This window comes from Camelus dromedarius, chromosome 9 (assembly GCF_036321535.1).
Source record: "Camelus dromedarius isolate mCamDro1 chromosome 9, mCamDro1.pat, whole genome shotgun sequence".
NCBI lineage: Eukaryota > Metazoa > Chordata > Mammalia > Artiodactyla > Camelidae > Camelus > Camelus dromedarius.
Genome location: NC_087444.1, coordinates 77,377,107 through 77,389,437, shown reverse-complemented (window position 1 = coordinate 77,389,437; position 12,331 = coordinate 77,377,107). Strand labels below are relative to the sequence as shown.

The 12,331-nt window shown below is 55.0% G+C and overlaps 1 protein-coding gene across 9 annotated transcripts in view; it reads right to left on the bottom strand.

The window, feature by feature from the left end:
• The window catches only part of LOC105087430 (leukocyte immunoglobulin-like receptor subfamily A member 6), a 21,218-nt gene extending 8,887 nt beyond the window's left edge, over positions 1–12,331 (bottom strand). For 5 of the 9 annotated variants that reach the window (XM_064489712.1, XM_064489719.1, XM_064489716.1 and 2 more), the window contains exons 1-6: positions 11,658–12,331; positions 11,145–11,180; positions 10,672–10,956; positions 10,224–10,526; positions 9,715–10,011; positions 9,193–9,495 (exon numbers count right to left, since the gene is read on the bottom strand). In XM_064489712.1, coding sequence (XP_064345782.1) covers positions 9,193–9,495; positions 9,715–10,011; positions 10,224–10,526; positions 10,672–10,956; positions 11,145–11,180; positions 11,658–12,201 — 1,768 coding nt within the window. In that variant the 5' untranslated portion in view covers positions 12,202–12,331. Of the gene's footprint in view, positions 1–4,655; positions 5,544–6,577; positions 6,631–6,824; positions 6,893–6,974; positions 7,018–7,361; positions 7,476–9,192; positions 9,496–9,714; positions 10,012–10,223; positions 10,527–10,671; positions 10,957–11,144; positions 11,181–11,322; positions 11,381–11,657 lie in introns of those variants that run through there. The other 4 variants (XM_064489713.1, XM_064489714.1, XM_064489717.1 and 1 more) reach the window with 4 other exon arrangements.

Here is a 12,331-nt window from a genome sequence, read left to right as displayed (position 1 = left end):
CCGACCTGCCTGGGCGCGCGCCTCCCGTGGGAGCCCACGCCCTGCTTTAGGTGTCAGCTTTTCTCCCGCAGTCCTTTGTGCCACTGTTCTCTGTTCACCTCTGATGTCGACGTACTAGGACTGGGCCATCACAGTGTCACTGGAACTGTGGCATAAGCTGAGGTGGAAATTACCACGCCCCACACAACAGGAGGACCCAGGGTCATCTGTGCGATGCCGCAGCTGGCTCGTATTCATTTGCGAAAGACGATTCTATTCATTACATCCCAGCTGTGATGCAGTGCATCCTCACCGCCATCTCGAAGTTGGGCCGCAAGGGAGTATTTAGCAAAGAAACAGACAATGTAAATAAATGAGAGCATTTGAAAAAGTGAATTTTTCATGGAGCCTGTTTGCCAGCGCACCAGCTGTCTGTCACTCCGAACACCATGTGCTCCACTCAAACTGATGGTCTTTCTGGAGAAACTGTTCCACGTGTCACCCTGGAGGAGAGAAAGGCTTGAGGGGTCCAGAGGGAGTTCGGGGGAGTGGTTTTGGATTTCTCTGTTCCAAACTACACCTGATCTTCACCCAAGTATTCAGTTATTTAAACCGTATTCTGTTTCTGAGCGGAGGTCAGAGGTCAACAGCACACACCGGCGAAAGTGGAAATTAAAACTAAAGCAAAATGTATGACAAGAAAGTGGGTCAGAGCACGGAGGTGAGTTTAGGCGTGGGCTCAAACCTCTGATGCGGCTGCGGTCACGTGTCACAGGAGCGAGAAAAGGAGGGGACGAGTCAAGGACGGGCAGCAGTGGTGAGGAGGGAAGTCGCTGCCGTTTGCCTGCAGGAGCGGCCCCGCCGGTGGCGGCCCGGCCGCTCCCAGCCTGCTGGCGTCCGCTCCCCTTGAAACTCTCAACAGACAGTTCCCTCAATTTATGCTGCAGGTTTTCCTCCAGAACCTTCTAATCATGCAAGGATCTGCCTCACCAAATGGCGGGCTTGTTGTCTCTTGTGTTCACCTCCTGGCTGCATCTTGGGTCCTTCTCTGGCCGTGTCCCGCCTGAAATAGCGGACTCTAGAGGGCCAACAGCATCAAGCCAGCCACGCCCACCTGGATGAGAGTCTCCACCGTGCGGTCCTGGAGGTGTGAGTAGGGGTCGTGGTCGCAGGACTCAGAGGGGTCAGAGCAGACCCGGGTGGCCCGGGAGCCCCGCGTGCCCACCAGGCGCCTGCCTGCGGCTGGGCAGCTGTGCCCTCGGAGCCCAGCCTGCACCGAGCCTTCCTCCTGCCCGGCACCACCCCTGCAGTCGGACTTGTTTGTGACGGGCTGAGCTGTCAGTCACTGCTGAGGACAAACAAAGGCAGGTACAGGTGAGATGTAGAGATGCTTAGGTGACCTCTGGTCTCGAATGAGTCTCCAGAACTCGCTGTGCCAACCTGAGTCCCGGAGGGAGCACATCCGTTATCTCAGCTGCATCCAGTGAGGAGGCAAAGTTGAGCCGTGGGGTTTCAGTCTGTCCTGAGAACCAGGAACGCGAAGGGGCAGAGGCTGGGTCTGCCTTTCCGTTTCTCCATATCACCCAGCTCTTCTTTTTTTTTTTCTTTTTGTATCTGACTCAGGATTTTCTATTTCCACGTTTTATATTTTCACTTTACTTTCTTCTATCTACAAATCCATTATTTTTAAGAATACATGGTGGCATATCTATAACACAATAAGGCAATGTTTCTAGGAGCAAGGATTACAATTACCATAACCTCTAATTTTTCATTTAGTTGTCATCTAGATAGTGGTATTGACTAGAAACAAGCAAAATGAGGTGCTCCGTACCCCTGAGGGAGGAGGTCAGGGCTGTGTTAAAGGGGGACTGTGACGGGAGAGGTCCCCCTGAGCCCACACTCTGCCCCCTCTGCCTGTGAGGAGGAGCCCACAGTGGGAGGGGCCCGGCCCCTCCCTGTTACCTGTCACTGCCAGGGGCAGGGGGTCACTCCACCCTGACCAACCATCCCTGCTGTGATGTGCACACTGGTACAGCCCTGCAGTGCCTGAGTTCCTGGCTTTAAAGGGGGAACTGGCCTTGTTACTGCAGTCCTGTGAGGCCCCGTATCCATGGGTCCAGAGACCCTCCCTCATACAGACAGTACACATCAGCTTGCAGGGACCACTGACACCAGATCCCCTTGGTGACTGTGGGGCCTGGTTCAGCCCAGATGGAGGGTTTGGGGAGGACACATGGAAAGGAGTCAGACCTGAAGTGTCAGGGGTGCCCTTCTGCCCTCAGTGTCCCCAGATGTCACTCCAAGGTCATCCCCAGACTGGCCATCGCCAGCTCAGACCTGCTGTGCCCCCCCCCCAGGTCATTGGGATGGGGGGGATCATAAGGCTGAATCAGGAGGACTGGGGAGAACTCAGCCTCCTGGACCTGGTTCCGCAGTCTCCGACACACCCCGGAAGTGTGCGTAGATACAATACATACAACAACTACAGCGTAACGCGGTGAGGGTAGAGGGAGGTGTGTGTTTGTAAGGTTTTTACATTTCCCTTGAAGGTATAAAATACTCCTCTCGCTTGACTGTCACGTCGGGTGTGCACATGATACTCTCTCGAACAGCCACTTAAACAGCGTCCGAGGAGGTACAGTGACAGCACCAATAGAGAAAGTAAAACGGAATGCTAAAAATATTTTTTAAATCCAAGAAAAGGCAGGGAAGGATAAATAGAAGAACAAACAAGTAGGGCAGGCAGACATAAAAAAATTAAAAAGCAAACCTAAATAACAATCTTATCAGTAAATATATGTAAGTGGACGAAACACAGCAGCTAAAAGACAGAGATTCTAGGATTGGTTTAAGAAAAAACAACCACAAGCAAGACCCAGCATCATGCAGTTCAGAAGAAATTCACCTCTAATACAATGATGTAGATAGCTTAAAAGAATGAACAATGTGGATGAACCTTGGAAACATCATTTGAAGTGAAATAAACCAGACAAAAAATGTCACATATTGTACGATTTCACTTACACAAACTGCCTAGAGTGGCCAGATCCCCACCAGCGGGGACTAGAGTGGAGGCGGCAGGGGCGGGGGAAGGGGGCACGGGGGCTGCTGTTTAATGGGGGCAGAGATTCTGTTTGTGATAATGAAACTGTTCCGGAAAATGGATAGTGGTCATGATTGCCCAACATGGTAAATGTACTTACGGCCACTGAATCCTACATTTTAATAATGTTTACATGGTGATAAGTGTTACGGGATGTATATTTTACCACATTAAATAAAGAGGAAGACTAAAAAATGAACCATACAAACACTAATCAAAAGAAAATTTAAGGGATTGTACTGGTTTCCAGTTACCACAAATTACCACAAATTCAGTGGATTAAAACAACACAAATTTAGTATCTTACAGTTCTGGGAGGTCAGGAGTATACAGTCAGGCTCACTGGTATGAAGTCAGGGAACAGCGAGATGTTCAGTTACTTCATCTCACTCCAGAACCGAAAGTCTGAAATGCAATTCTATATATTGGCCATGTATCAGCGATGCTGGAAAATGCCTTTGTAATTTGATAGATAGAACATCTTACATTATTTTGGAATTTCTCTGCACACAACCGTGTAATCACTGACTGATACAGCATTATTCTTACCCACTTCAGAGCTTACCGCTTTGCTTTACTGAATTGGTTGGGACCTCCAGGGCCGTGGTCACAGAAGGGGTCGCAGGGAACATACTTGCACCATTGCCAATTATAGAGGAAGGGTTTCAGGTTCTCACCTTTACTAACGATGTCCAGTGTTGATGGTCAAACATGCCCTCATCCAGTACAGGAAATGCCCTTCTGTTGCTGATAAGTTTTTATTTTCATTAGGAATTGCTGGTATGTTTTATCAAAAGACTCGTCTGCATCTGTGAGATGATTATTTTTTGCTTTTTAGAATAATGTGTTAAATTACATTGATAGATTTAAAAAAAAAACTTAAGCTACTGTGTCCTTCAAAAAAAAAAAGACCACAGTATAGTCATGAACTATGTCCTTTTTATAGTTCACTAAATCTTCTCTGTGAATACTTTGTTTAGAGATTTGCAGCAGAACTCACATGAGAAATCTCCCCGTGACTTTCCCGTTTTCTCAATCCCTTGCCAGGTTTTGGTGTGAATATTTTCCTGGCCTGATAAAGTGTGTTGCCGTGTATTTCTTCTTTTTCTATTCTCAGGAGAGATTTGTGCAGTTTTGGAGTGTGTGTGTGTGTGTGTGCGCGCGCGCAGGCGGTGGGGTGTTTCATAGGTGCACAAGTGTTTGGAAGCAACCACGGATGAAGCGTCCTGAACACGTTGCAAAACGATCAGCAGCGTAGCATCACTTAACACCTCCATCCCGTCACGTAGTTGCCATTTCTTTTTTGTGGTGAGAACATTTAGCGTCCACTCTCTTCACGACGCTCAAGAATAGGATACAGTGCTGTCAGCTCTAATCACCAGGCTGTACATTAGGTCCCCGACCTTACTTGTTTCGTAACTGGAACTTTGCACGCTCTGACCAACACCTCCCCTCCCCGCTTGCTGCAACCCTGGTAACCACCTCTCTAATCTCTCTTTCTCTCAGTTTGACTTTTTTAGATTTGACATAATTCAGTTGTGGGGCGATTTTTGATTACAGACTCAATGTATTTAAGGTGATACAGATTTTCCATTTATTCTTATGTCCATGTGGTAAATTGTACATTTGAAGACATCTGTTTCATCTACATTTTCTACATATTGACGTCACATTGTTGACAATGTTCTGTTACTGTTGTTACAAAGGACTTGTCGTGCTGTCTGCAGTTTCCTTCCTGGTCATAGAAATGTGTGTCTTCTCTCTTTTCCCTTGGCCGTTGTGGCTAGGATTTACAATGTTTTCAAGAATGAATTTTTTCCCCTTAATTGATTTTTCTCCACTTTTTTTGTCCTCATTCATCGCTAGACTTGTCATTATTAGTCCTCTCCTTCTACCTTCATTTAGAATTCGCTGTTTTTTCCCTAAATTCTTGGTATGAATCATTAGGTTATTGATTTTTTAGGCTTTTCTTATTTATTTATTCATGGTTCTTAATTTTCTCAGTTCATTGGTTTGACGTGTAATATTTATGCTATCATTCATTGAAAACATGCTCCCTCCTTTCCTTTGGTTTTCAGTTCACACATTGATAACTGAGAAGTCTCTTGCATTATTTCCAAAATGTAGGGATGTTAGTTATCTTTGAAGGTAGAATCAGGTGACTCCCAAAGGGCCCCAGGGGCTCCTGCGGTCTGTGTTAGGAGTCCAGGTCAGCTGGTGGTCATCAGGTGGTGTCCACTGCGGGCAGCTCCTGCGCCTTCTGGCGTCCCAGCAGTCTCCCTTCGAGAGCACGGGCTCTGGGTCCCCTGGGCTAGTGGATGGCGAGTGTGGCGTACACGCTGGGCTCTGCGGGGGGCTCCCCCAACTGCGAGGCAGGGGGTGTGGTCGTCTCCCGTCTGAGGGTCGAGTGGTTCAGCTGGGCATAGGTCACATCCTGGGGGGCTTCAGATGTGGCAGCCTGTAGTTGGTGGGGGGACAGAAGCATGAGGTTGGGGGAAGCCCGGGGGCTGGAGAGGATGGGACCCACTTGACTGTCCGTCTGCGTGTCCTCTTCTGCTTGTCTGTCCTTTGTGTCCAGCAGTCCCCCCGACAGGGGAGAAAGAAGGTGGCAATTCCTCACCCTAGTCTTGATCTTGAGTGGTTCACCTGGGTATACGTCCCTCCCTGAGGGTACGTCCCACCCCGGGGGCCTCCATCCTGCCTGTTCTGCTGGAGGGAGACAGTGAGACAGGAGCAGCACCTCCTGGATCCACTGTGATCTCCTCCAGTGAGTTCTCCACTCTGTTGCCAGAGCGATGCTTTAAAACGTTAGATGAGATGAGGTCACTTTCCTGACGGAATCTCCAGGGGCTTCCTGACAACTTGGCATCTCTGGCTGCTCTCTACGGTTCTGATTTCTGTATTAGCACGTTATCTCTTGCTGATTTGCCTCCAGGCACACAGCCCATTTTCCTGCAAAAGGATGTCCCTGCCTCAGGACCTTTGCACTTGCTGCCTTGCCCCCCCCATGCTCTCTGTCTCCTTCTCTTGCTTTACTTTCCCTATCAGGACCTTGCATTCTAGGACACTGGCTGCTTATTTGAGCTCGAGGAGTGTGGACACAGTGTGCTCACGGCTGCACCTGCAGCACCGCCAGGGAGCCGGGGGGCTGCTGCTCGCCCTGTGCACCTTTGCTGGGTGAATGAATGAAGGGGAGCCTAGGGGACCTGGGGAGGTGCACTTATTCATGCATCCTCTTGAGACCTGGGGCTACGCTCCAACAGCAGAAGGTCAGACAGAGGACGAGGAGCCAGGAGAGGGGACCCCGAAGGAGGGGCCATGAGGTCACGAGGAAAGTGGAGGGGTGGAGTCAGAGCAGGACGACCAGGCAGCCCAGGAGACATCAGTGTGGGAGCCGCTGGGAGCTGGGATGTGAAGACAGAGGAGTGTCCGTGGGACTAAGTTTGGCAACAAGAAGGTCTCTGGTGGCCTGGACGGGAGCAGGGGTCTCACCTGATGGTCCAGCTGCACCCCCTCCGCAGGCTGTGTGTCGTTCACGGCGGCATCTGCTGGGGCAGAACAGGGGGTGTGACGCTTGCCCGGATTCCCTGAGATCTCTGGGGGCTGGACCCCCGCCCTGCCCCCAGAAGGGCCACTGGGACCCAGGGCCGAGGTGATGTGGGATTTCAGTCCTCACCCCCCATCCCTGAACCTTCCCAACCTACCCTCCCCCATTGCCTACAGAAATCTGTGTGCCCACCCCCCAGGGCTGCCCTCCTCTTCTCCTCACAGAGGTTCTGGTCCTGGGCGTCGGCAGCTGGGCTGGAGCTGGGGAGGAGACGGGAGTGTTAGGGGGCCCTGGGGGGTGCGGGTGGGGCGGGAGTCTGGGGGTCGTCGGGGCAGGAGTTACCTGCTCTGCAGGCCTCTGTCCTTGGGCTCGGGGTCTGCAGCCCCTGCAGGGAGTTAGAAATCAGCCTCTGCCTGGGCTGGGTCAGGTGGGGCGGTCTCAGCCCTGAGAATGCCATGGTCCCCGCCCTCCGCGTGGGGGTCAGGAGGGAGGAAGGAAACCTTAACTCACACTTGCATGTGTGTTTCAGTGCTTCATGGGATTGAAAAGGATGGAAACCCTTACATTTGTGCAGGCGAGCTGCCGTTAGGTGCTTTCATTTTACGTGTTCACATTTCAGATTCTGCACTATCTTTTTTCTAAGCTGCCCTCACCCACCTCTGGTTCCACTTTGGCTGCTGCCCTAAGCCCGCCTCCTCCTGTGGCCTGGGTCCCCCGTTCCCTACTCACCCGACTTCCTGCGTCTGCTGTGACGGCAACGGATGAGGAGGAAGAGGAGGAGGAGGAGCAGCACGATGAAGGCCGCCGAGACCCCGATCAGAACGTTCAGGTACGATTTGAGTCCTGGGGCACCAGGGACGTCATGAATGAGCCAGTGGTGCCATTTAATTGAGTACCTACTGTGTACTGGATGCGTGATGGGGTCCATGCATTCATCTCCTCTAACCCTCAGAACAATCATGGAACCCCCCCTCCTTGTTCGATCATCATCGCCCCTACTCAACCCTTTTTGCAGACGAGAAAACTGAGGCATAGAGGGGAAAGTCATGAGCCCCAGGTCACCCAGCCTTGGTGTGGCAGCGCTGGCTGGATCCCAAGACTGTGGGTTCCCTGAACCCCCCTTGTGCTGTCCCCCAGGCAGACACCAGCTTCATTTCTGAGGACTCCTCATCAGTGGGGGGGCCTGGAGAGTCTCATCAGGAGCTGAGGGTCCTTCCTTGTTACCCGCCCCTCCCCCGCTGCAGCAGGGACTGGGGGAGGGCAGGCTGGGGGGATGGACTCTGCGTCCCTCCCCAGGGTCCGACCCACCCTATGGGGCCCTGACGCCCCTGGGAAGGTCTGTGCTGAGCTGGGGTCTGCCCTCCTGAGCTCTGGGAAACCCAGGCCGTCATTTCACCTCATGTCACAGCAGCCTGTGAGCACGGTGGGACCAGGGAGCCCACAGACCATGAACCTGAGACTCAGAAGCCACCTGCCCCGTTGCCACGGCAGGAGCAGCAGAGCTGGGACTGGACCCAGGGTCTGACTCCAGCCTGTTCTCCTTCCCCTTGGGTTGAGCTCCCTGAGCTGAAGGGAAAGGGCTGTCCTGCCCCTCCCCTCCCCCCAGTACAGTGTCAGCGTCACCGCTGCAGAGGGGACAGACCCGTCAGGTCACGTCCTGGGGCCTCCCTGTGAGGCCGCCTCTCCCGGGGGATCACAGCCAGAAGTGAGAGCTGAAGGAAATATAAGCCCTGGGCCAGATCTCACCTTTTACACTTGGGAAAACTGAGGCCCAGGCTGGGGAAGGGGGTCTCCAACTCTGTGTCTCCAGAGGTGCCTGAACTGAGGGCAAATTCAGCCCTGCCCCCCAAGTACCCACCACCACCTCCCACGGAGACCCTCACTTACGTGTCTGCGGGCCTGACTCCATGGGAGGGAGGAGCCGGTTCTCAGGGCCTCGTGGGGGTCAGGACAGGGGTGAGGGACGGGGGCAACTTCTCCCCCAGGCTGGACCCAACATCTCCCTCTCCATGACCCCCACCCTTCATCCACCCGGCCTGAGAGCCCCAGAGACTGTGGTCCCCCCGCATCTCTGCCCGGCTCCCAGCCCCCCACCCCAGGGACACAAGCTGTGCTGAGACTGAGAGCAGGAGTCAGATCAGTGAGGACCTCGAGAGACAGGCCTGGAGCGAGGTGTCCACTCACTGGGCAGAGCCCAGGGACTCTCCAGTGTGCAGTTGTGCCCTTGGGTGGGGCTGGGGGTTCCCAGAGGATCCTGGGTAAAAGGACTGTCCTTGAGTGAGGGGCTGGAGCTTCCCCAGGGACCCCATCTCTGCTCACACTCTTCTGCTGTACCTGCCCTGGGGCCGCCCCGGCTTCCTCCCTCCTCCCACCTGAGGCCTGGTGACAGGGACGTGGGAAGGGCAGGGTGGGAAGGCCCTGTTCCCCTCCGTCCCTCGGAAGGGCGAATCCCTCTTGGGTTGACCCTCCTTTGGAACTCCCCTCACTCCCATCCTCGAAAGGGGGTCTCCTTCAGAGCTGACCATCAGCACACAGATAGGACAAGGCTGGGGCCCCTCACCTGAGACCAGGAGCTCCAGGGGGTAACTGGGGAATGACAGCAGGTAGGGGTCACTGCTGAGTGAGCTGTAGCACCTGTAGGTCCCTCTGTGGGCTGCAGTCACAGGACTCAGGGAGAATTCGGCCTGGTACTGCCCACCTTGGAACTTTGATCTAAGACGCAGAGGGGGATGGGCTGCCCCCTCCTTGGACAGAAGGAAGGTGTCTCTGGAGAGCCTTGACTGACACAGCAGGGTCACACTCTCTCCTAAGGCCACCGTGGGGCCCGGCTGCACCGAGAGGGCGGGGGTGTCATGGAGCTGTCCTAGAGAGAGAGAGTGGGGTGAGGGGCTGCCGGCCCACCTGGTTCTGAGCTGAGAGTCAGTAGGGTCTCTCTGAGGACCCTCATCTCCTGCCCATCCCCTGTCTCTCCCTGTCTCTCCCTCCTCGGGGGTCCCACCCCCTGATCCAGCATCACCCCTCGGGCTCCCCCAGCAGGGCCTGTGCAGAGTCTGGGTCCCTCACTGACCCGCTGGCTCCTCACCTGCCACCAGGATGTCCAGGGGGTCGCTGGGGGCCGACCACTCGGAGGAGAGGTTGTGTCTCCCGTAGCATCTGTACCGGCCCCCATCAGAGCGAATAACCAGGCCCCGGGGGAAGTCGGCCTGAGAGAGCCCAGCCTGGGGCTGCCGGCCAGGGCGCTGGGGGAGGTCCTGTACCCCCTCTTTGGACAGAGTGAATCTGTCATAGCTGATATCAGAGTGACACTGAAGGGTCAGGTTCTGTCCAGAGGTCACGACAGGGCCCTGCGGGGTGAGGAGGGAGGGTTTCCCAGACACACCTGGGGGAAAGACCAGCCCTGGGTTTTAGGGGCTGGTCCCTCCCATAAAGCCTCTCCTCCCTTCCTGGCCCCCAGGTCTCACTGTCTCTCACACTCTGTGTCTCTGGTGCAGGAGCCCCCACCCTCTCACGTGGGGCTTCATCTGAGCAGGGACCCCAATAACCAGTCTGGTGCCTCCAAAGGAAATTGGGGCCAGGATGGGACTTCCTCACCTGAGATCAGGAGCTCCAGGGGGTCACTGAGGGATGAGCACACCTGGGGTTTCCTCCTGTAGCAGCCATAGCATCTGAACGTCCACCTGGGGCTGAGGGTCACAGGGCCCACAGGGAACAGGGCCTGGGTCTGCCAGCTGGGCTGTGGCTGTGCGTCCAGGGCCCCGGAGGGCTTGTCTTCCCCTTCCTTAGTCAGGATGAACCTGTCAAATCCCTGCCATGAGCCACACCGGAGGGTCACGTTCCCTCCTGAGGTCACCATGGGGCTCGGCAGGGCTGAGAGGCTGGGTTTGCTGTAGGCTCCTAGAGAGAAGGGGCCGCTTGTTCAGTGGGGCTCACGGCTCCCTCACCTCCCCCAGGGCTGGGCTGTGAGAGGGACACGGCCCTGGGAGCAGCCCCCCTTCCTGAGGGCAGAGCCCGAGGCTGGGACCCCTGAGTGTCCTCTCACCTGTCATCACCAGCTCCAGGGGGTCACTGTCCTGTGACCAGCCAGTGCTGCTGTAATAGTAACAGTGGTATCTCCCTGCGTACCCCTCTGTCACGTGTGGGATGGAGAACTTGGCCTTGTCCCCGGGCTCCAGTGGGGGCTGTCTCCCCCAGGGGCTTTGGCTTCCCTCTTTATCCAGACGGAACTCCCGGGCCCCCAGGGTCCCCTGACACCAGATGGTCACAGGGCTATTCCAGGGGATCACAGAGCCTGGCTCAGCCCAGATGGTGGGTTTGGGGCGGGTCCCTGGAAGGAAATCAAAGGCCTGGGTCACAAGACATTCCCACCCCCATCCCCCACTCTCAGCCCCACAGCTCCCAGCCTCCCCTTCCTTCAGCCCAGAGCTGCTGTTCCCCACCCCCATTGCCTGGGGAGGGGCTGCCCCGTCCCCACAATGAGGAGGGGGGAGCGGGGACACCTGGGCACAGACTCACCTGCCTGCACCTGGGTCCTCACGCCCACACTCAGCCCTGGAAGAGAGGTCCCTGTGAGAGATTCACCCCTGAACCCTGAGCAGAACCTCCCCTACCCTGAGCGTCCTGAGCCCCGGGGTCTCCTGACAGAGCAGGCCTGGCTCCCAGACCAGGACTGCCCTCCCCTCCTCAATCTCACCAAGACAGAGCAGGGCCGTGAGCGTGGGGGTCATGGCGCCTCCTCCCTGTGGTCCAGGCTGTGCAGATGGAGGAGATAAAGTGCCCTCAGCACACAGACCCACAGGGTGTGTCCACTCAGAGGCTGGTCCTCCCCGTCACGGGGCTGTCACGTCAGCAGCCCCACGGGAAGGGGAACTGCCCCTCCCCGGGAGCCAAGCCCTCCTCTCCTCAGGGCTGGGGCGGGCAGCAGGCCTCTGCACATGTTCTGACCACATCTGAAGCCTCGCTTGACCCATCAGCTGCTGCCTTCCTGGCCTGAAGCCCTTTTACATCCAAGCATCAACACATACTTACTGGGAGTTTGCCGTCTGCCTGGAGGGACATCCCCGGACACGACAGATTCAAACCCTGCGCTTGCAGAGCTGACATTGGCAACAAACAGCTGAACGATGACCACCAAACCACACAGATATTCCGTGCATTTGCTTCCTGTCGTGCCAGAGCAGCCACTGCCAGCCAGTGGGTTAAAGCCATCCAGAGTTACTACCTCACAGTTCTGGAGGGCAGAAGTCCAAACTGGAAACCCTTGGATTAAAACCAACTTGTCAGGCTGTGTTCCTCCTGAGGGCTTCGGGGTGGAATCCGTTCCGTCGCCTTTTTCGCTTCCACAGGCTGCCATGTCCCGTGGCTTCTCCCCTGCTGTCTTCAGAGCCAGCCAGATACTCACATCTCTCCAACTTCTGCTTTCAAGTTTCATCTTCTTTTGCCTCCAGTTCCTCTGCCTCCCTCTTTCCCTCATAGGGACCTTTATGGTGACATGGGGACCCCTTAGATAATCCAGGACTGTCTCCCCATCTCTGCCTGTATGAAGACGAATTTGGGAGAATTTTAGAGACATTCAAGGCTCATTTGAAAAGTATAGAATGATGATAATAAAAATATGAGTCACTATCCTTCTCTGCGGAGTCAGGCAGAGCAGGGTGGTGAGGTTTGAAATCACGGTTACTTTATTGCGTCTCCCGGGCTGA